Below are 25,007 nucleotides of genomic sequence, written 5' to 3' on the forward strand. Positions count from 1 at the left end.
ATATGGATTCCAGTTGAATAATAGGAATGTCCACGGCAATTCATGAATTCAAAACTCTGATTTGACTGACATGCTTCATCACATGAATCTGACATCACTGCAGTAAACACGTTTAAAAAAAAAAAAAAAAAAAAAAAAAAAAAAAAAAAAAAAAGGCCTCTAAATATGCAGGCATATTTATTCTTAGTACAAAATGCTAATTTTTTGGGTGGGAAAATACACCCTTTTAAGAAGAAATTGTGTAATACATGACTACAGTTAAAATTTCATTGGTGAAAAAACTGAATCGAATCTCATAATGCCGTCATCTTGGAAAAAATTCAAACTGCACTTGTATGTAGAAAATCTTAATATATTGTGAAAATGAGACTTTTGTTCACAAAAATAAGTCCCTTTTACTTCCTGTAGCATTTAGGGGTACACATGTTAACTCATTTACTCCCAATAACGTATAAATACGTTTTTTTAATGTTCTAAGTGTCCCAAAGACGTATTTATACGTTTTTTTGTTTTTGTTTTTTTTTTAATGCTAGAACATACAGAAGGCTTTGATGCAGCCTCTCAACTGCAAAGAACGGTTGTAGAAATGGTAGTTATTACACAAACGGCCAGCAGGTGGCAGCAGAGCAAAGGAGATCAACCAAAAAAAAAAAAGCTAAATTACAATTTTGAATAGATTTGTGAAAACGGATGAAACTTAGCTCTCTTCTAATACTAATTGCTGCAAAACGGAAACATAGAAACATACTTTTTTTCCTGATGAAAGAAGAGACTTTAATCTTTCTTTTGATAGGTTCCATGCTTTTATAGCAATAGAACACAATATTCTGTGGGCCTTGCAAAATCAGTCAAAATCCAGTAAAACAGTCGGGAGCGAACGGGACTGTTTCTGTGAAAATGGCTGGGAGTGAATGAGTTAATTAGGTTTAGTTGGCATGAGATGATTATGAAGATTGAAAAAAAATCTCCCTGGAGCCAAAAAGTTTGTAAAGCCCAACTAGAGAAGACGTGGAATTGTTTCATTTTTGTTCCGCATCACATGAGGGAAAAAAAAAATAAAAAATCTTCGTAAGGACCAAAAATGACAATGAACGCACACACACACTGCAAAATGATGTGTTACATACGCACACACATGCAGGAAGCTCGACTCCAAAGCCAGCGAGGCCCACAAGGGCTCAGTTATCTCCCAGTCCAGAAAGAGATTTCCCGACTTCTCCAACTATTTCATCAGCTGCGTGCGCGTGCGTGTACACGTGTGTGTTCATGAGAGAAAGCGAGCGATTGGACGACGAGGATGACCGGAAAGAGCGAAAATGAGAGGTAACAGGTTGACAAGAAGATTGAGAGATTTGGACCATCAGGAGTCACTTTAATTAGTGTGAGTGTGCGAGAGAGAGCAGCTGGTTTTGCTTGGATTTTTTTGTTCTTAAGGGCGAGAACGGGCAAGATTGGCTATGAACGGGCTCTGTTTTGACATTTGCTTAGGGTGTGTTTTGCGGAGTGTGCCAAAAATAAAAACCTTTTATAGAATGTGTGCTATCAACAGACTTCCTGTGCATTTTCAAGCTTGTTTTTTTTTTTTTTTTTTGTGGGCCTAATCACAACCAAATTTGACCCGCTCCATCAAAAGGGTCCGCATGTCGGAAGACTCAATCTAGCGATATGGGCGATATTACAGTTGGACATTTTTTGTCCATTTTGAGATTTCTCCACAAATAGCTTCCTTGAGGTCTCTAGTTTCATTTCCAAGCAGCACAAAAGTCAAAATTGTAATAGAAGTGTATGAAAAAAAGCAATTATTAGACAGTATGCCTCATAACTAGGGGGCGCGTATATAAGGCGCTACAGTAGAGGCTGGGGTTACATTATGCATCCATTAGATGGTGCTGCGCTAAAGGGAATGTCAACAAAACAGTCAGATAGGTCAGTCAAACTTTATTAAAAGATTACAAACCAGCTTTCTGACAACTCCATTCACTCCCAAAATGAAAAAAACAGCTGTTTTATTATTTTCTCTGAGGTAAAGGATTAGTATTAGCTAGCGATCCAAGATGGTGGGATCTTCTGCGCATGCGAGTCTTGACAACAATATTGATCAATTTTTAAGGCGCACTGGATTATAAGGCATATGGTCAGCTTTTGAAAAAATTTAAGGCTTTTAGGTGCGCCTTATAGTCGTGAAAATACGGTACTAACGAGAGAACAAGAGACACCTGGACAGGACACAAGTGGCTTGGGGAGCTGATTGGATAACACAATCCAATCTTTCATATGGTATCCACCATGTTTATGTAGTCATACCGCCCAATATTGTTTTTGCTTTGAAAGATGAGTGAAAATCGGCTGGCACTGTCGGGGTTGTTTGGATAAGGTTTGGCAGTCAAAGAGTTTTAAAAAACAAAAAATGCATCAACAAATATGGTTCGGACCTGATTGGCTGAACGACGGTGACAAGCGGGCACATGAAAGAATGGTGAAAGGCGTACTGGGGGGGGTGCACTGCGGTGGCGAGCCGCCCCACCCGTGAACCAATCAGCTGTCTCGCTGGCATCCACTTTCATTAGGACGTGACATTCAGGCGGTGGGCGGTACGTGGCGGCGCCCGCCTGAATGTCACGCCGTAATGAGACGAGGGATATGACACTGACAGGCCTGTCAACACGCGTGCACACGCGCACACACAATTTATTATACTGAAAAATATTTTTTGGGAGTGGGGAAAAATGGGACTTTTCAGTGGAGAAAAATCCAACTCGTGTCGTGTGATTAGGGCCTGAGAAACACACACATCCACAGATACGCGCAGGCTGAAACGGAGCCAAGCCAATAACCCGACTCGATTTACCAAAACGCAATGAGAGCAAAAGTAATTACTTTTAAATTGCAGAAGCTGACCAAACCAATGCGCCCAAGGCCACGTGGCTTGTTTACCACAGGAAGTGCACATACACATGTGCGTGCGTGTCGAACAATGGGCAGCCATTCCAGGTTTCTATCAGACAAAAGCTTTTTATTGAACACCTGACATATTTGGCAGAATTAATCAAATAAATCCAAAAACAAAATCAATGTCGTGCAAATAAATACTTGGTGCGCGTTGATGCATGTAATGCATAGATACACATATTCATACATACATACATAATAGAGCTGTCCAAACGATTAATTTTTTTAAAATCAGATTAATCACATCTTAGAATTTTGATTAATCACAATTGATCGCTTAATTAATAAGGTTTTTCATCAACATTTCTTGCCCGCCAAATTTGAAGAACAACTGTTATGTGTTCATTCTTTCAATATTTAAGGTTATGAAGACGTCTTCAACATATTTTGAGCCACTGCATGCTCTCATCCTCCTCTTTTTCTAATCACTTAATTATTACATAATTTAAAATGAAAAATAAAAATGACCGCAGTAGTTTGGCATGAACAAATATTCTGAATGTCATATGCAAACATTTATTAAATGCCTTACCTGCGCTACCTTTAACTCATTCACTCCCAGCCATTTTCAAGTATGTTTCTATCTGTTTCAATTTTGCAGCAATTAGCATTAGAAGAGAGCTAAGTTTCATCAGTTTTCACAAATCTATTTAAAATTCTAAGTAATTTATCTTTTTTTCTAGATGGCGCTGGTTGATCTCCTTTGCTCTGCTGCCACCTGCTGGCCGTTTGTGTAATAACTACCATTTCTGCAACCGTTCTTTGCAGTTGAGAGGCTGCATCAAAGCCTTCTGTATGATCTAGCATAAAAAAAAAAAAAAAAAAAGTATAAATACGTCTTTGGGACACCTACAACATAAAAAAAAAACGTATTTACACGTTATTGGGAGCAAATGAGTTAATGTAACCATCAGCTGTCAGCTAAAGGAACATTTGCGGTCAAAATGAATAGTGTGATTAATGCGATACATTTTTGTGATTAATCAACGAGTTCACGCTTAACTTTGACAGCACTAATACATACGCACAGTCAAACACATCAATTTTTCCATTTCAGATTGTTTGGTTTGTCTCATGGAAAGGCATAAAATGGTAAATGGTACTTCATTTCTATAGTGCTTTTCCACCTGAAAAGGCTCTACTACTCATTTTATACATCAGGAGCAACTAGGGGTTTAGTATCTTGCTCAAGGATACTTCGACGCGGTCACAATGGCATGGGAACGAACCCACAACCTCTGGATGGGGAGACGACCACTCTACCACTGATCCACGTCGTCCCATGAAAGGTCCATAATCATGTCACTTGAGAGGGACCCAATTTGGTTCCTTGCAGATCAAATGTAATAAAATCCTCACAATCTGACAGTGATGTGTGAAAGGTTGCCATTTAACACTACTTAAGTGGCATACATTTTCGTTCCTCGCACAATGCTAACTGACCAGTGCACCATCGAAAGACGCTTTCAGGGTGATTATTATGATCGCGCCTAATGAGGGGGTTACAGGGGTTACGGGGGGCGAGCGAATGCAGTACACAGCCTGTTATTAGCGCTGACTCACTCGTCTAATTCTCAGACCTGTCACCCATCCGGAACCCGACACTCGCGCACACGCACGCACAAAAGAAAATAACTGGCATCCAGGACCCCCATTAAGGCACAGCTGATGAGGTCTGCTGTAACCTCCTCCTCCGTGTCAAAGGTGTTTGTTTTCACCACTTTTTTTTATTTTTATTTTTTATTCAACGAGGCGAGAGAATCATCGCTGATGCGGGTTTGCGCAAAAGCCATATTTGTATGCACTTGGACTTGTACACAAATTCTTATATATTATGCAAGCCAGCCCAATTTTCTTTTTAAATTAGTCCAGAAAAATGTCCCGTTTTAGAAACAGTGACGGAAAAAAATTCCATAATTTGTACTTACTCATAATAATAAAATGATCATGACTTGATTAAGAGCAGTTTGTATTATTACTGGTTAAAAAAAAATAAAAAAAAATAAAAATAAAAAAAAGAGTCTGGATTAAAGTAAAATACAATTAATCATGAGACAAATATATAGTGTAAATAATGGTGTAAAACAATATTTCGTGAACAATTCACAAAAATAGTGATAAACAGTCACTATTACATCTCAATATTAATTTAGGCCGAATCTTAAAGAATGTGTCCCCATTGTATTTTAATTTAATTTAAAATCAACTACCAGCCTAGCTACTATAAAACTAAACTAGATCACGTAGGATAGTGTTAAACCGGCAACGCCCACCCCGTGGATTGAATCCACATTGCAATCAAAAATCAAAAAGTATGAGCACAAAAAGCTTCTGCTGAGCTAAAACCCACAGCTCAGGACACTATTTGAAGGATTATTTTCCTCAGCATGACCCACCATACTCTGCCTCCGATTGGCTCATGAGTACTGTTAGGGCTATTATGTATATATTATTTCATATTACTCTTTTATTACATAGAATTTATTGTAAAGGCATTTATTTAACATTTTGCTGTCTGTTTGGAGGTGCTGCAAAGTTGATCTGTTCCGAGTGAGTGGAATGCAACACAACAACAACACATAAATAAATAAATAAAATAAATAAATTAGCTGCACCCATTAGCGTGATGTGTTGTGGCTTGGTTACGGCCGACAGTAACTGGCATTAAAGAGTTAGTTGCCTTGCTGGATTGTTAGCTTAACACCGTTAGCTTAGCTGCTGCAGCTGCTGCCTCATTCCCATTCGTTCAAAACGGCTTTGCCATGATGACGGATTTTCAGGTGAGCAAAAGCCTTCTTTCTCCCTCTTAGAATCCATGCTGAAAATGTTTTGGTCTTCTGTCATGGTGAAAAATCACCACACTGGTGAGGAGGACATGTTGATTGCTACGTGCTAGTCTACTACAGTAGTGTGGGCCTCGGTTATGCCGAGCGAGGCCGGATCAGTGCGATGTGGTCTATACATGACGTAAGCAGCACGACTCGGTCTATTGTAGGCTACTCGCGTTGCAAACAGTGTACAGACTTTAATAAACCTATCGGACTTTTTACCGGCTAAAATATACCTATCAGGCCAATCATAAATAATATCATATTTTCCCAAATGGGTCGATATTTTTATCAGTTCGATAAATATTGTGTATCCTTAATGAGAAGCGCCACAAAAAAGGTCTCAAGCCATGCCCAAAAAGCCTAAAGTCAAGTTTGCCAATTTGGCTCATCATTTTAGATTGATTTTGTCCATTTCACTAAAGAGAAATAGAAATGTCTAAGTGATAGCAAATTTTAACCTTGTATAATGTACTTATGAGCCATTTGAGTTTTCATCCTTGTGTGTGTGTGCGGAGCATGACGGTGAAATTTGATGATATGCCATCAAACTGTAATACCTTCACAAGGTCAGAGATGATTGCATAAACTTCAGGCCCAAAAAGACAGTTTCACTTAGCATCATGAAATGTGGAAAGTATGTCGATCAAAAAAAAGTCACAAAAAAAAAAAAAAGTCTTCCGAAGCCATGCGTGAAAAGATGGCACGGATACACTTGATTGTACATGTGTACCCAATGAACGTGTTGGATGGCAAGAAAAGGGCTGAAATTAATTTGAACATTTGACAGAGTACAAGGTGAGACGGCACAGTACCTCCATAGTCTGAGACTGGTGCATGGCTTTGATTGCATTCTGTGCCATAGCTCGGGTGGAAAAGGTGACAAAGGCACATCCTGTAGGGAGGGAGGAGGGGGACAGGGAGGGGATGGGGGAGGGATGGTGGGACAGCGGGAGGGAGGAAGGAGGGCAGGAAGAGGAAGAGGAGGAAAGACGAGAAAGAACAAAAACAAGACAAAAGGGTTGGACACGTCGTCGTTATAAAAAAACCCACAAGAGACCCAAAAAACAGAGAACGGGACAACGAGTGTTGTCGGTCGCTATAGCAACAACAGCAGGAAACAAGCACAGTGTCATGACAACCAACAGCCCCGCCCACTTTCCACGTGACTCCACCTCCCTGCCATCCGAAGCCTCCCAACGGCTGTGAGGTTACACGGGGGACCACTTTTTTGTCTGCCCATCGAGGAGCAGTTCAAATTGAACAACAAATGCTTGACTTCCTGTACAGGTCTGCCTTCTTGAGATTTTTTACTGGCTGGGATGGGGCTGAATTTTCAATAACAATTTCACGGGACAATGACCCCGAGATGACTGACGCAAACCAAAATGGCGAACCTCCAATGTGTCTTTCCAGACATGCCTTCTTGAGATTTTTTTATGGACATGTTTACCAAATGTCATGTTGCTAGGTCAAACCCTCCTCGGGGGCTTCCTTTTCCCCTAAATCTCGGAAGGGCTGACTGATGCTAAGCAGCCAATCAGATGTTGACAAATAATAGAATGATGAATAGTTTTAGGATATGCTTTCATATAAAAACAGCACCTTTGGCCTTGATGAAAGACAGCTGAACGGCAACTAGCTGAACGGCCAGGTGGAAGCTTGGGTCAAGAGTTCAGGAAGGTTATGTCTAAAAAAAACAAAAAAACAAAAAAAACAAAAAAAAAACAAATAAATAAATAAAGAGAGAGAGAGAGAGAGAGAGAGAGATCCTTGCCCCCTCCATTTTGTGGCGCAAAATTCAGCCCCCAAAGTCAGTTAAACTTGGCAACATGAAATTTGCTAGTTGATTCATTTTCAGGAATTCTGATCTCTTTGATTTGTTTTTGAAAATTCAACCCCTGAAGTCAGTTTTTAGCTTAGCAACATGAAATTCGACAGGCATTTCTATCACGGGCAGGTTCACAAAAAAAAAAAAAAAAAAAAAAAAAAAGTCTCAATTCAAAAAGATAGTTAGTCTGCCATTTTGGTCTGAATCGTGGAATTCAACTTGGACTTTCACAAAAGCAACAAGATCCCTAAAGATGTTTGCGATTGGATGAAAAGAGTGGCATGAAAGCAGTCCTCGTCTAATCTGTGACCCCCTTCCAACAACTTTGATCAGCCATTTTGTTGACCTGCTTTTCGGAACTACCATTTGGGTTAACGTCTCCCTCCTGATTACGATTGGGACTATTCTGAGGCCATCAGCGGTCATCAGGTGATAAAACTCAGCTTAAACCCGTTTGGTGCCACTAAATAAACCGTCAACCTGCTTATCGAATTCAGTTTCCGAACCCTAAATATATCTCCCGGTGGCGGGGAAGCAAACAGTCCTTTTGCGAAAGTAGGCTAGCTCCCTCGGCCCGCCGGTCCGCTGGTGGTATGATCCATATATTATTAATAGTACGACGGCTCCTCTGATTGATGCTGCAATTTTTAATAGCGGCTCAGAGGCGCCAAGAGGTGGGTCTCACGGATCCTGGGACTTGCGGGGATGCTTTTGGAGCTGTTTACTTGCCAACCTGGTTGGGGGTGTTTATTTACTTGCCAAACCGGCGCGGCAGTACTTCCTCTTTTCACTTGCCGCTAAGTGCTCCGCGTTAGCACCGAGGCATCTAAAATATTGATCAGGACAAAAGAGCGGCACTGGGGGAAAAAGAGGTAGGCGGACGTTGGATGTCGGGAGGACAAATTGGAACAAGAGCGGCATTTTGGTACAGCCAGGCTGCTTCTTCAAGAACCAGGAGAGTGGAGCACGCTGAGAAAGTCCAAGCAACGGTAAAACATCCAGAACGACTACACGATAACTACACAACAACAACACACGACTTACAAGATGACACTGAAGCTGGCGTGACGGGAGGAGGAAGAGGAAGAAGAGGAGGACACACAGGAAGCACAGGTGGTGGGTTTTAAACTGTGCTTATTGGAGGAATAGAATCAATTCTCTTTGGGCTTATGGATTTAGAGATGCTGTTACGTGTTGTGTACTGGATAATAAATTGCAATAATATTTTGTATTGGCCCACAATAATCATTATTTTGATGATCACATTATACACGACATTAACCCTAATGCTGGGAAAAATTATTGGGCAAAATACAACCCCAAACGCCAATTTAATTTACTTGTAGCAACAGGAAATTTGGTAGGCATGTGTATCATGAATTTTGAAAAGGCCCACAAAAAGTCTCAAGAAGCCATTTTCAAAAATACACAGGAAGTCAGCCACTTTGGTTTGAAGCTGGCAATTTCAGGGAGTCGTGTCCCCTGGAATCCGATTTGGAAAATTCAGCCCCTGTAGCCAATTTGACTACATAAAATCTGTCAGGCATGTTTATCATCGGTAGATACACAAATAAATCTCAACAAGACAGACAACAGGAAGTCGGTCATTTTATGGTCATCTTCCTGGGGTCTGCCAATGGGAGATTTTGTCACATAGCTACTAGGGATGTAACGATGTCAAAACATCACGATACGATATTATTACGGTATGAAGATCACGATACGATAATTATCACGATATTGTGGGGAGGTTGGCGATACAAAAAAGGTCACAATATTGTAAAAAAAAAAAAAAAAAAAAAAGCTCATACTAAAAAAAAGACAATATTGTGCTTTTGTACAATTAAAGCAATTATAAACAACCTACAATCTCTAATAACACTTAATATTGAGACACTTATGCACTAATTGAGTTCCTCCATATATTGACTCAGTTTATATACATAGAAGGGCCAAAACATGCCTTGTGAAAAACTGCACTAAAAAAAAAAAAAAAACTAGCCACCAGAGGGTGCTAGAACTGCACAAATGGAAATCAACCCAACTTTTTTAACAGATGTGCTGTTTTTAATATCGTGACATGACGACGATATACTGTGGCAGTTTTAATATTACGATATTGCCGTTATCATTACATCCCGAATAACTACAAAACTTGGATGCTAAATTATGAGGGTTTTCATATATTTGTTGTCAGTGATAGCCTAAGTACTCAAGCACAGCTGATTTTTTTTCTGTTTTCTAATGACAAATGGAGGGAGAATGTTACTTTGAAGTCAGTGAGCAGTGTGACGACGACGGGACGACAAGTGAGTTCAGGCTGGAAGGTGAAGCACATGTACAGGAGTGATGTGGTGGGAAAGGGGGGTGGTGGTTTTGGGAGGAGGGGGTGAGTGGGGTGGGTCAGGAAAAAGGGGTTGGGGGAGAGAGGGAAAGATGCTATATAGAGCCAAAATATTCCCAGCAGCCACAACAGCCCCAAGATGTCACTCAAAGGTACACATTAAGCCAGAGGTGGGAGGAAGCCACACATCAGTTTTAACCTTCCAGTCTCCAAAAAGTCTCAAAATACAAGATTAAACCAGTTGAATCAAGTCGAGTCAAGTCATTATTTGCGCCATACAGTCAGTCACAAGTCATAAAAATCCTACCAAATTACAACTTATATTGGAGTCAGAAAATGTTTTTTTCACTAAACATAACACAAAGAGGTTAATTTAACTTATAAAAATTTAAATGAACATCAGAGTGTATGGAAAAAAAAAACATTTTGAAAGAATATACTTGGGTGTGTAATTCCGAGGGTCTGTAAGGTGGTGAATGTGTGCCCTAATTTATGACTGGAAAGACTTGTCAATTCATGTAGTTAAAGTCAAAGTCAAGTGGAGTCTTTTAGAAGGTCCAAAATTGGCAACTCTCCCCCACCTCTGAGCAGAACCTTTCTCGCGGGAGGCCACTGGAGGCTGCTGTGGCAGATCGTCCCACCGGCCGGTCGGCGGCATTCCGCACTGGATGGAAGTGAGCGGCATCCGGCTATACAAAGCAACGCACCTCTGCTCAGGCCGTCAGGGCCCCGCAGGATCCGACATTCCTCGATCTGGCCAAACGCAGAGAACATCACCCGGATATCGTTCTCGTTACACTTCTTGGACACCATGCCGATGAACAACTTCCTGTCTTCCACTGCTGCAGTAGGAAGAGAAAAATGAAATTAACTCTTTGACGTGCCAAAACAACTGACAGTGCCAGACGATTTAGAGCATTTCCACTCCATTTTCAACGCAAACAGAATATTGTGTGGTATGACTACATAAACATGGTGGATACCACATGAAAGATTGGATTCCATTCTTTCATGAGGGAAAAAAAAGTATGTTTCTACCTTATTCCGTTCTTTAGTAATCTTCACCATTTGAAAACAGGTAATTTGAGTGACATAAGCGAAAATACATACAATAAAAAAAAACGCTATTTTTTGTTTAGTGACACTGTGAATTAGATTCAATGTGACAAAGGCTTTAATCATTCACACCATCATTGACAACGTTCGATTTCATCAGATTCCGTCATGTTTCATTTGATATACCGACAGCCCATTGAAGAGATACAATGCTGCCATCTGCTGGCCATAGTTAGTGGCTGTTTTTGATTTCACAACCCCAATGACAAGGCAGCGCTGCACAAGACGTTGCACTGCCCTTTGAGAGAGAAAAAAAAACAAAAAACAAAATAAATGTCAATTAACGTTTATGGTGTCATTCATTAGGATTTTAGAATACGTCATTAAACGTTTTTGGTGGTCAAAGTGTTAAGGAGAAGCTTAGATAAGTTGTCAAACAAAACGGATGATATTAGTGGCATTAAACTGGTAGTTGAATAATCTATGACCCCATCTACCTCAAATAATTTACAAATGTCCTCAAACAAGAGCTGTGTTAGTTCGGCTATCAAGCAAAATCAAGAGATCCCTCAAGAGCTTTCTATAGGGATGAAAACAGTGCCATCAAACCAGTAGTTGAATCATTTATGACCCCACATACATCAAACAATGACTATCAAATAACCCTCAAAAACTTCCAGATTGGATGAAACCAGATTATTAGTACCTTGATAATATATAGGCTGTATGACCTCATTAACCTCAATTTACAATTGAGTTGAAACTATTGAGTTGAATCAATTCAAACAGTTGAAACAATTGAGTTGAATCTTACAAAAGCAAAAGATCCCTAAGAAGCTTTTGGATTGGATGAAAATGGTGGCATTAAACCTACTTAAGTAATCAATGACCTCATTTACTCAAACAATTGACCTTGAAACATGCTGGATTGACATTCACACAAAATCAAAAGTTTACTGAAAAGTCTTTCAATTTGATGAAAACGTTGATATTTAAAAAAAGAAAACATTGACATTGCACCAGTAGCCTATTTTTAAAATCTATGACCACTTCCACTTAAAATAAAATGCCTGAGATCATTTATTCAATGAATAGCAAGATGTTAGGTTGAAAAAAATAGGTGAAAAGAACAATACGTGGGCTTTACTGTACTTCATAACGAGATTTGAACCGAGCACCTCTCACTTGTGAGGCGTATGTGCTAAACACTACCTCATCGTGTTGTCACAAGTGGGAAAAAGAAAAAGTTTGTCTCATGAATGTCATGACCACGCCACCTCCTCCAGCCGGCGTTCCTCGAAGGAACACGGGGCGACCGCAGGTGGCGGGGAGGAACTCTGGTGGTCTTCCATCCATGGAGTGCGCGTACGCGTGTGCGTTCAATGCTAATCCAATTCATTTTTAATGAGGCAAGTGTCAGCGGCGGGTGCGAGGCGAAGCAGATAAGCGCTCTGTTGCACTCTGGGAAATCAATAGCGCGCTTGTTTATTTTGCTCGGCGGATTGTTTGGGTGTTTAAAAAAGAGAAAGGAGATAAGTGGCGCTTGGCTACGCTTAGTCTCGTTTCCTACTCGTCTACTGCATGCGTGTATGCGCCGTTGCCAACGGATGAATTCGCTAATTGATTTATCGGCAGCAAATCATGTGACATGCGAGATGCAGGCAGCTAACGCATCTTGGGGGGGTGAACAGAACAAGCGGCAGGAATCGTCTTTCAAGCTGGAAGGCATGGCGGCGACCCATGGCGGATAACTTGCTGGATCCAGTGTCTCATTTGCAACTACCTGAAGCTCAGAGCTAACATCAAAAGGTAGAATTATTTTGCTTTCTTTTAGTTTGTTGAACTATCACAACAAACTTTACTTACTGGTGAGGCACCTAACTTCCTAAATTTCCTTTTGCCGGGGGCAGCTTTGTAGTGAAATCCACATGGCCTTATTTGCAACTAACCTGAAGCTCAGAGCTAACAAAGTAGTGGCAATTTTTAGTTAACTGTCTTAAAATGTTGGACACACGAGGTCTCATTTGCCACTAACCTGAAAATCAGACCTAATGTAAAAATGCTGTCGGAATTTTGTAACCGTAGCACAACTAACTTACATTCATGGCAGCCAATTTAGGCTGTCAACTTCCTAAAATCTCCTTTGTTGGATCCACTAGGCCTCTTTTGTAACAAACCTGAAGCTCAGAGATGACATCAAAAAGGAGCAGTATGTTATTTTAGTTTTTTTTTAGCTTGTCATAGTACCACAACAAACTTCATTTATGGCATTGCTTCTCAATTATTTTCTGTCATGCCCCCCCCAGTAAGAAGAAAACCTCTCGCCCAACCCCCAACGATAAATAGTATCATTTGTCAATAAAATTGTTATAAGCATACCTCTGCATAACACTGTATCCGTATTAACGTATAAGAGAATAAAAAATGAAAGAAATAGGGACCAACTTACAACAAAGAATAGCTTTATTAATTGTAACAGAAAAGATTTAAAGTGCATCTGAAATTCAAAAATAAAATTAAATCCTTAATTAAACTAAAAACATTTTTTGACTGGCCACATCAAACCATATGATATGTAAAAATAAAATTACATAAAATCAATAAATAATAATGCATTCAAACTGAATACCAACATTAACTCAGGAGCACAAAATTAAAAAAAAAACAAAAAACTTTAACCTGCAAAACAAAAATAAAATAATTTGTGCAGATTTTTTTGTTGTGTGCAAAGCGCGCATGCTCAGTGCAAACAAAACCCCTACACCACCGAGCGAATGCTCCGTGCGCACCCACTGCCCCCTAATGTAGTGGAGGTGCAATTGCACTTTATTCTAGGACAGGTAAAAACATCAAAATAAAAAAATAAAAAAGCATGTTCCCCGAGGTCAAACACACACCCCCTTTGATTGAGCCTTGCAATGCCTGGGGGGGGCCGCCCCACTATTTGAGAAGCACTGATTTATGGCAACATGTTTTGGCAGCTAACTTTGTCAATTCCCCTTTGCTGGAGCCATAAAGTCTTATTTGCAACTAACTAAAAGCTCAGAGCTAACTTGAAAAAGTCTTGAAGTGAAATCCACGAGCCTTCCTTTACAACTTACCTGAAGCTCAGAACTAAAAAAAAAAAAAAAAAAGACAACCACAAGCTAAATGTAATCAATGCACTGACTTTAGCAGCATGGGGAACCTCACTCCATTCAGTTTACACCACTCAGTATCTCTCTCTTAGCGAACCGTCTCGAAGCTGCAACGTTGGGCGGCAGCGTGGCCTAATAGAGCTCGCAGCAGCCATTCATCACGCTAACGTAGCCTTTATTTCCAGCTCGTTATCGTTAAGTGGATGGATACGTGCGGAGTGCGCGCCGCTCCATATATCACCGCGCTGCCTTTTGAGCTCAGGTCGCCGCCTTTATTAAGTTGCGCCGCCGTGAGCGCAACCATCTCCAGTCAAATTTGGCTCAGTGCGTTCCACGTGAAGGGCCCAGTGGCAAACTGTCACTCAATTGTTTAAGAGGCCACTTTATGGCTGAATTCATCCGCCACAACGGGCATGGAAACGTCACAGAGACGCCAATTTTCAGCTATATATTTTTTTAAATCAAATTTATGTAGATGGCAACCGCTAACTTTGGCAGCCTTGGGAACCCCATGTCATTCACTTTACATTACCTCTCTCTCTCAATACTTCCTGTTTATAGCAGCCCATTATGGCAACTAATTTGGGGATTAAATTCCCCTCTTCTGGATGGATGAGTTGTTTAACCTGAGGCTCAGAGCTAATGTCAAAAAGAAGTAATGGTTATAATAAAAACAAAGAATACTGTAGAGAAATATGTCAACATGATCAGTGACGGTCAAATGGCATTTGACTCAGTTCAAATAAAATAAAACAAAAATGTTTGGAGATGTTCAAAGAAAGAAGGGAGGGTATCGAAAAACAGGTGCCATTAAAGGTTATTTTAGTTAACTAAAACTAATTAAAAAAAAAACTAAAACTAAAATTCAAAAAACAATAGTTACCGAAATAAAATAAAAATGAAAATGCTTTTTAAAAAACAAAAACTAACAAACTACATTTTATGTTCACAAAACTAACTAAAACTAACTATAACTATAGCAAACATGTCCTTCATTTTAGTCTTTGGTAATTAATTTAATGCATGAGTCTTTGGAAATGATTTTAAATGTGATTTTTAGTAGATTTATTTTGACATAAACCGGAATAATGACGTTTGATAGTATGTCACACAGAAGTGACATCATCTAGCAGCAGCCAATAGAAAAGCACCTTCAGATGACGTTGCTCCCATGCTGTTTTTTAAATATTGCACACAAGTTATACACATTAAAAAAAAAAAAAAACTAATACCGAAACTAACAAACTAAACATTAAACTAAATTAATTAATTTAATTAATGAATTGAAATTAATTAATTAAACTAAGCATTTTTTTAAAGAACTAAACCAGGGGTGGCAAACTGCGGTCCTCGAGGGCCGGTGTCCTGCAGGTTTTGCAGATTTCCCTACTCGAAGTGCAGCTGATTCCAATTAACAGGCTCGTTATCAGGTTTCTGCAGAGCTTGCTGATGAGCTGATCATGAATCAGCTGTGTTGAAGAAGGGAAATATCCAAAACCAGCAGGACTGCGGCCCTCGAGGACCGTATCTCGCCACCCCTGAACTAAACTAATAAAAACTAACAGAACCCTACTGCCATATTACAAATAAATTGGTTTATATACTGTAGCATTTTTCTAAATATGCAAAAGCACAAATAAATTATTTATACAATTTTTAGGACTAAACACAATTTCTCTTCATAACATTATGTGGCCTTTGCGTCCTTCTGATTTTCTGTATGTGGCCCTCAAATGAAAAAGTTTAGACACCCCTGCTCTACATTAATCTTTACTTCCTGTTCTGAATTTTATGGCAGCCCTTTTAGGCAGTTGACTTCATAAATTCCTCTATGCTGAACTGATGACGTATGTTTAGTTAGTTAGTTAGTTAACCTGAAGCTCAGAGGTAATGTTAAAAAAAAAGAAAAAAAAAAAAAGAAAATACTTGTATGGAAGTATGTCGATGTTAAATCACGAGGTACAAGTAATAGCAATGGCTCGACTCGATCATTGATCCTAATCAAGAAGCGGTGCCTGTTGGCAGAAGGAAGCGTCTTGTGGATTTCGGCGACAAAAGACGCCAAAGTTGGTCTGCGGGACGAAGAGAAACTGCGGCGGCGCGACGGCGCGAATGCACCATCATTTGGCAAGTGCATCTTTAGAAAGCAGGTGTGTGCGTGTGCGCGCGCGCGTAGCCATGGGGGAGAGGAAGCGAGCGGTTCAGCGGTGGGCCAAAATGCTTCAACTTTGATTGACCTCCCGCAGACGCATGCTTCAATAATTCAGCAGCACGCCGACGGATCCGACTTGAGCGCGTTTGAGTTTTTTTTTTTTTTTTTTTTGTCGCCGCACGCGCGCACATTCACTCTATGTGTGTACAGCAGTTGCAATCTTTGGTTGTACTATTTTTACTGAATATTATTATTCCTGTATTTATTTATTTATCATCTAAAAAATATAACCTCATTCTTGTTTCTCCAAAAATATGACTTGTAATACGATAACTCTGTGGGAAAACAAAAACTAATTTGAGAGAGTAGGCCTGTCTTTTTTTTCCTGAAAAATAAAACTTTTTTTTTTTTCTTTCGAGTATACAACTTTATTGTTACGAAAATAAACCTTTTATCTAGAAAATCGTTTTTTTCATTGCAAAATTATATGCTTTTGTCCAAAATTACTGGAACAATAGGACTTGACTTGGGGGGAAGCAAAAAAAAAAAAAAAAGCAACTTCTACATTTTTCCCAGTTATTTTAATTTCACAAAAAATACTTTTTAATAGCAATGGCAAAATGGTAATTTTTGAAGATTTTATTTTCACTCAAAATAATACCACTATTGCATTAAATACACACAAAAAACTAAACAAAAAACATTTTCAATTATAAACATTTCAAATCAAATGAAATACAAATATGTATTATTTATTCTTGTAATATACAGTATACAAAAAATGGGATTGTGAGATTATGCCTTTTTTATGAAAAAAAAACAAACTATTTTCTACGTTTTACCTACCTATATATTTGTTAGCCCCAAAAGTTTTTTTTTTGTTTTTTTTTTTAAATAAAAACAAATCATTTTTCTTATAATAAATAAATACTATTTTCTACATTTCACCTATATATTTGTTTGCCCCAAAAGTTTTTTTTTATTATTTTTTTTTAAATAAAAACAAATCATTTTTCTTATAATAAATAAATACTATTTTCTACGTTTCACCTATATATTTGTTTGCCCCAAAAGTTTGTTTTTTTTTGTTTTTTTTTAAATAAAAACAAATCATTATTCTTTAAAAAAAAAAAAAAAAAAAATAGAGGACTCAAATTGTGTATGATTTATTTATTTATTTTTTTAAAAAAAGACCTTTTCCCTGAATTAGAATTCCCTACAGGCTATGAAAACTTTTGTGCTAAAGCCCACATTGGATTTTTAAAGCGAACAGTCACATATGCCGACGTTTGCCCTTTTTGCACTTTATTAAACTTCATGCCGTCAACTGCGCATGCACGCAAGCATACGGACATGCATGCATCCTTAATATCATGCCTGCGACAGCACACACTCATTTATGCAAAGCCGCTGTTGATTTCAGTGTGTGTGTCTGCACGCTCACCATTGGACTTCTCGCTGTCTGCAGGCTTCATTTGGATGGGGTGGTGCATCTGCAACGACACAAAACATTTCACATGTCGGATGGCAACTCCAAGCAGGCCACACACATTTCTTGTCGGCGAATCACATTTCATGTTGACTTTCAAGACTTTTTTTTGGTGCGTCCTGTTTATGATCAAAATGTCCACAACATTTGGTGACGATCTGTCAAACTGGTGTCAGGGGCTGAATTAGTTAGTAGGGGGCGCCAAAGACCCGATGAGCGTGCTGTATGTTTTGAATATGAAATAGTCTCCAAGTGATGGGATTTGGGGGCGATGTTTAAGGGGGGCTCGGATGTCCTGATTTTTATTTTTTTCTTTCCTTTTCTTATGCTCGCTGTGTCTGCTACCTTTATGGGGGATTATGTCGCCGTTTGATCTGCAGAGAGACGGATGACAGTGATTCTCCGAATCTACTGCGGAATCAATCACACTCAAACACCACCCGTGTGTGCGTACGCGTGCGTGAGCGTGTGTGCCCCTAGGCTCAGTCGCACTGCCATACAAGACTTTGATCATCCAATTCAATCTCACGCACACGCATACACACTTTCATCCCAAGTCTCCCCCTCCTCAGCCTGTCTGTCTCTGTCAGTTCCCAAGTGTGCCTCAAGGGGGCAGGCTAACGAAAAGGATGCAGTCAAGTCACTTACATTCTCCTCAAGTTAAACACAAAAGATCATACTCAAAAGCCAAAATAGATTAACAGCAGGAAATATGACTTTATCCCAGTGGTGTCCAAACTACGGCCCGGGATCCATTTGTGGCCCGCCGGACATTTTTCAGTGGCCTGTGACATATGGTAAAAATGGCATTTGACTCAGTTCAAATAAAATAAAACAAAAATGTTTGGAGATGGTCAAAGAAAGAAGGGAGGGTATCGAAAAACTGGTGCCATTAAAGGTTATTTTAGTTAACCAAAACTAATAAAAAACTAAAACTAAAATTCAAAAAACAATATTGTTACCGAAATAAAATAAACACGAAAATGCTTTTTAAAAAACGAAAGCTAACTGAAACTACATTTTATATTTATAAAACTAACTAAAATTAACTATAATTATAGCAAACGTCCTTCGTTTTAGTCTTTGGTAATTAATTTAATGCATGAGCCTTTGGAGATTATTTTAAATGTGATTTTTAGTAGATTTAGTTTGATATAAATCTGAATAATGACGTTTGAAAGTATGCCACACAGAAGTGACGTCATCTACAGCAGCCATCAGAAAAGCACCAAAAGACGACGTTGCTCCCATGCTGTTTTATTGTGCACAAGTAATACACATTTACAAAAAAACAAAAACTAATCCTAATCCCGAAACTAACAAACTAATCATTAAACTTAATTAATTTAAATTAATTAATTATACTAAACTAAGCATTTATTAAAGAAATAAACTAATAAAAACTAACTAAAATGAAAAATTCCAAAACTATAATAACCCTACTGCCATATTACAAATAAATTGGTTTATATACTGTAGCATTTTTCTAAATATGCAAATGCACAATTACATTATTTGTACAATTTTTAGGACTAAACACAATTTCTCTTCATAACATTATGTGGCCCTTGCGTCCTTCTGATTTTCTGTATGTGGCCCTCAAATGAAACAGTTTGGACACCCCTGCTTTATCCTCTTTATTCCTGTAAATTTCAAACCTTTAAAGTTCTTCTTGGGGGGGAAAAAAAATCTTGAAAATTACAATCCGTTTCTGCGGGGTCAACATTCCACCGGATGGACAGCAAAGGTGATGCCAAGACAGATTTGACGAGCGTAAGCTTCTGCCTGGTTAATCTCCATCAAACAAGGCCTCGCTTCTTACGTCGGCCCTGACGACGGTGCCGCTTCTGCCCTTTGGCAGGAAAGGCACACGCACACACGCGCAGGCACACAGCGCTGTCTGCAGGTGTGTGACGGCGAGCCGCTAGGTCAAAGTCACACAGATGGTCGGCACAGTCGGATGTCAGCGGACCGCTGACCAACGTGCGCGCACACACGCAAACACACCCCGACATGCACACCCCCGTGCACACACAGAAGCCACTTTGCTCAATTGGATTTGCAACAGCAATGCAGAAAAATACAACTTTCTTTCATCTCAACCAAATGCAATTTAGTCATCAAATATTTCTAAAAAGAAATTACAGTTTATTCACATACATTTTTTTTTTGCAAACATGCCATAAAAAAAATTGTTCTAAAAATGAAAATTTTCTATTGAGATTGTAACTTTTTTTTCTGGAGGAAAAACATTCTTGAAAAATATGAATTTTTAACACAAGTATGACGTCTGTGAGATTTTTAAAAATATTTATTTATTTATTAAAAAAAAAAAAAATTATCTCAAAAAATTATACGGTCACACCCGAGGAGCTTGTATGCACAGTGAGATATTTAGTCTTTAAAAAAATAAGTCATAAGTCAAGTGTTCCGCCTAAATAGTCATTTGCACGTTTAACGCAGCAATCAATAGCTTCATTTGAAGGCGCTACAATATTTCTTCTGCTAACTAAACGCAAACAAGCACATACACACACTTGGGGGGGCCTTTTGTGTGTATGTGTGAGGCGGTACCATTTGTGTTTGTCTTCCACTCCAGCAATTAGTCCCTTTAATCAAATTGATTCCGATAATGAGTGTGCGTAACGACAAACGCGTGGGACTGCAACGCGTGTGAGCATGTTGAAGCGTTGTGATGGCTGCCCTTTCTTGGCGTTGCGTAATGGCCTACGGGAGCATCAAAGTTTGATGACCTTAAAACACGCTCGGCTTTTCTGCCTCTTCGCATGTGCTCGGCAACAACTGCGACCTGATAAAATCACCACAAAATGAGAACATACGGGAACACGCGGGTGACCGCTATGGAAATATGACAGAGTGGACTCATATATATGCTACATTTTGTGGTGTACAACCCCGAGCAAAAAGTATGGAATCAACCAGTCTTGGACGAGCTCTCACTCAGACGTTTTATTCTTCAAACTCAGATAAAAAGCATGAAACACTCATCCATGCCTCAGAGACCGCAAGCTGCCATAAAAGCCAGAGGTGCTGCAACTACATACTAGTGATGTGTTTTGATTCCATATTTTTTTCCTCAAAATTGAGTTATTCCATATTTATTTCCCTGCACTTGCTTTATAAAGTAACATTTACTGACCAGCACAATGTTTTTTCTTCATTTCTTTTAGAGTTTCTGAAAGCCAAGATGTTGCACTTTGGAATGACCTTACGACTGTTTCATGCTTTTTATCTGAGTTTAATCTACAGAATAAAACGTCTGAGTGAGTGCTCATCCAAGACTGGTGATTACATACTTTTAGCTAAACATGCAACCTTTGAGGCATCGAAAACACTAGAGGCATATAAAACATTATATATGACAAAAATGCTACAATTAGGTGTTGAGGCATGTAGATATATATCCTGTATATGCTGTTTTTTTTGCAAAAAAATCTGCCATTTATTTTCTAAGCTGCCAGCAACCTGCTCACCGTGCATCCCTTGCACTCCGGCGGCCTCCAAACATCCTTGAGAGGAAGCCAATCAAAGGCCTTTCATCCAAAGACGACAAAGCGAAGCGCTCCGGGACCAAGGACACGTCCTACATTCCCCGCCACCCTTCCCTTCATCCCTTTGGGTTGGGGCTGGGAGTGGAGTGGGGACGGGGGGGTTGTCCGCTGCCGTTTTGAAATCTGTCACACGCTAATGAAAGCGTTCAATTTGCCGGAAAATCTCCCGACAAGCTTTCCGCACAGAAGATGGAAACGTGCTGATCGGGGTTCGATAACGCCCGTAACGACGACACCTATCGAGCCATTGTGAAGACGCAGCGGGCCTTTCAATCAAAAACTTACTCAACTTACTTGGTTTCTGGGGTAGAGGTGGGTAGTTAACAGTGATTGAGTTACCGGTAGTAATTTAGAACTCAAAGATTGAAACCGAGAGCTTTTCTTTCTATAGCACTTGACAATTCCTCTGTGTGTCCCCTCAATCCTCCAGAAGTCTGCTGCCCGTATTATCACAAGGAGCCCCCCCCCTCCACACACCCCATCACTTCAGTCTTGCAACAACTCCATTGGCTCCCTGTCTGTTATCGCATCCAATACAAGATAGTAATCTGCACTTTTAAGGCCCTAAATAACCTTGCCCCGCCGTATCTTTCCAACCTCCTTCAGTGCCACACCTCTCTCAGATTTTCAGCCACCTCCACCTCTCCATCCATTCTGCTTTCAGCCACTCTGCTCCGTCTTTGGAATGCAGTACCACCTGACCTCCGTAATATATGTCGACTCCTTCAAGAAACAGACTCAAAACTTGCAGTTTGTCCCTTAGCTATAGTTCATTAACATTTAGCATACAGTTAGTTAGGTATATCTGTGCTACTTAGTTTCTGAGTTAGTTGCTTGGTTACAGTGTACAGAAGTACAGTACAGAATTAAAGTTACTTATAGCGTTTTTCCACTGCAGCCCAGCACAGCTGACCGTGTCGGAAGTGGGCCGTGCCGATCTGCTCACGTCCCTCTCGCCTACCGGGGCCAGAGCGAGCCCAGGACATGATGTTAAAACACCACAGCAGTTGACAGCCACAACAGCCACCACCAGAAATGTTTTGGATGAATAAAGTTTAGCTGTTCTAGTAGAAAGTTCTAAGCTTCAAATATAGCATTGGAAAGCTGTGAAGACCATCATCATCATCATCATCATCAAATACTGCACAATAGTGACATTACCCAGAAAGAAAAAAAAAATCAAAAACACTGGCAGGAAATTCTGGCAAGTAAATGTGACAACAATCAGCCATCATCTGGAACTGGGGTCGAGATAGAGGGAATTATGAACAGTTCCAAATAGCAGTGTTAGCAGAAAATGTCTTGCTTCTGTTAGGAAGCACAACAACAACAAAAAGCTACTATAACATCTGAACTATGTAGGTGTTCTTCCCAGTTCTTAGTGTGTGTGCACATTTTTTTAACCACATCTCAACCTCAGTTATTTTCACTCCCCCTCTTAAAAAGCAGGCATCATTTGTACATGTAGGTCATCTAATGGTGAAAAAGTGTTGGGTCTGATTTTTGTACATCCCTAAAGCTGACATTCTTAACAGGGGGTGTGTAGACTTTTTTTTTTTTTTTTTTTTATATATATTTGCTATATACAGTGCTTCTTCTTGAGCGAGGTGCATTTATTGCTTTGCCCTCCGCCACCGTCTGCACTTTCTCCTCCGTCTGGGCTGTTAATTTGCAATGTGGGCGTATAGTTTTAGCTCTTCGCCTTACCTTTCACTTGCCCTTTGGTGCAACATTGCCGGAAAGAAGAAAAAAGCCCACAAAAAAAACGTCACTGTTGAGCCTCCACGCAAACTGTGGTCCAGACCTCCACATGTGCAACCTCAAAAACACACATGCAGGAACACTTCACACTACACTTGGAAGCAACTTACCAACTGGCTAACTATCTATCTAGTGCACCAGGTTAACAATTAAAGTCACGTGCATCCACGAATTGGAAAAGTGGACCATTAGAAGAATAAAGTAGCAGTTTTTGTGAGAAAATTGAAAATATCAGCCCGGATATCAACATATGTGTGACTTCTGGTCAAGTGAAGCTATTCCCCTCAGATTCTGGCCATCTAAAAAAAAAAAAAAAAAAAAAAAAAAAAAAAAAAAAAAAAAAAAAAAAAAATTATGACAGTCTTGTAAGCTTCCCCTTTGTTTCACTATTTTTTTTTTTTTTAATTCTGATCCTTTGGTGTAAAAAACTTTTCTTTTAAAGGAACATAAGACTTATGAAAAACTAACCAGCTATTCTGTGAAATTGATAATTTCAACTCTTCCCTGAAAAAATTGCCAATTTATGTTGAGCAATTATGAATTTATAGCACTTTTTATTAATATTTTTGCGTCCAGTACTAGGGATGACATCACGATACATATAATCACGATATTGTGGGGAGGTTGGGGTATATTTCAAAATGGTCACAATATTGTAAAATGAATGAGCTCATAGTAAAAAAAAAGCACAAGACTGTGCTTTTGTACATAACATCAATGTTGTTTTTTTTTTTTTTATTAACTCTGGCCTAAAGCATAACTGCAGCCTCTGTTTAACACTTGTGCATGGCGCCACTTCACCACCCCAAACTTTTTTTCAAATTCATTCACGCTACTTTTTTTTTTATTTTTAAACTTTATTTCCCTACATACCGCAAGTTTTTTTTTTCCTCCTTGTCCACTATTGTGCGTCCTATTTCGAAAGGAGCAAAACTGATGTTGTTAGGGGGTAAAATTGAAAATGATACCAAGCATTTTTGCTCCTCTTCCATGAGCCATTCCAGTAAAAAGAAGAAAAGTAAGCGTGTGAAGGGATCTAGCTGGCAGTCTGCAAAGCGTCTGCCTCCTGCTGTCCGGATTATTGGCTGCTACCTGAAGTAAAAAAGGCCAAAGGAGGACCAGCCGCAGGGATGGCCAAGCGTCCAAGGAGAAGAAGCACGAGAAGGAGAGGAAGAAGAAGCAGCGTCTATTTCATGTCGCCGTAATCCCCAAAAGTGCTCGGGTGTGCGTCCGTCCGGCCCCAGGGCTTTTCCACACCTCCGCACGGGGATAAGCGACTAGGCTCACAGAAGACAGGCCCAAATCTAACATGCTTATTCCGACAGCCATTAACACGCTGACTCTGTGCAGAACAACACGTTGCATTCTTTCGCCGGCACGGCAAATCAGACTGCCTGGGGCTTGTGGGATTGGCAGCGGACGCCGAGTCCTGCCTTGAGGCAGATTAGGAGAGTGGGAACGGCTAACGGGGTCGTCCCCATATTGAGAAGTAAAACCAGCATTACACGATGACAAATAAAAAGAATAACCCTACTAGAAATAATGCCGATTAATGTTTTTTTTTTTTTTTAATTATACATTTTCTACAAAATGTTAAATTTTAATTGAAAAGAAAAAGCTGAATTACCATAAAAAAAATGACAATTTTCGCTAGGCAGATTTTTTTCAATTTTATGAGCAAAGTTGGAGCTTTCTGACAAAAGAAAATCAAAATTTTGTAATTGCAAAACTTAAAAACATAGCAAATACTGCATTAATTTGAATAGGAAACAATTTAATTTGACTATTTTATTTTACAGGAAAATGATGAAAAAAAAGAGGTTCAGAAAATGGATGGATGGATGGATGGATGAATGGATGGAATCCTTCTTTCAATGTCAATGCAGCT

The 25,007-nt window shown here is 39.4% G+C and overlaps 1 protein-coding gene across 12 annotated transcripts in view; it reads right to left on the minus strand.

Moving 5' to 3' along the window:
- celf2 (cugbp, Elav-like family member 2) overlaps positions 1 to 25,007 on the minus strand; it is a 120,461-nt gene that overhangs the window by 13,731 nt on the left and 81,723 nt on the right. For all 12 annotated transcript variants that reach the window (XM_077501457.1, XM_077501450.1, XM_077501446.1 and 9 more), the window contains 3 exons: positions 17,742 to 17,790; positions 10,660 to 10,794; positions 6,593 to 6,672 (listed from right to left, as the gene is read on the minus strand). In XM_077501457.1, coding sequence (XP_077357583.1) covers positions 6,593 to 6,672; positions 10,660 to 10,794; positions 17,742 to 17,790 — 264 coding nt within the window. The remainder of the gene's footprint in view (positions 1 to 6,592; positions 6,673 to 10,659; positions 10,795 to 17,741; positions 17,791 to 25,007) is intronic.

Source organism: Festucalex cinctus, chromosome 16 (genome assembly GCF_051991245.1).
Source record: "Festucalex cinctus isolate MCC-2025b chromosome 16, RoL_Fcin_1.0, whole genome shotgun sequence".
Taxonomy (NCBI): Eukaryota; Metazoa; Chordata; class Actinopteri; order Syngnathiformes; family Syngnathidae; genus Festucalex; species Festucalex cinctus.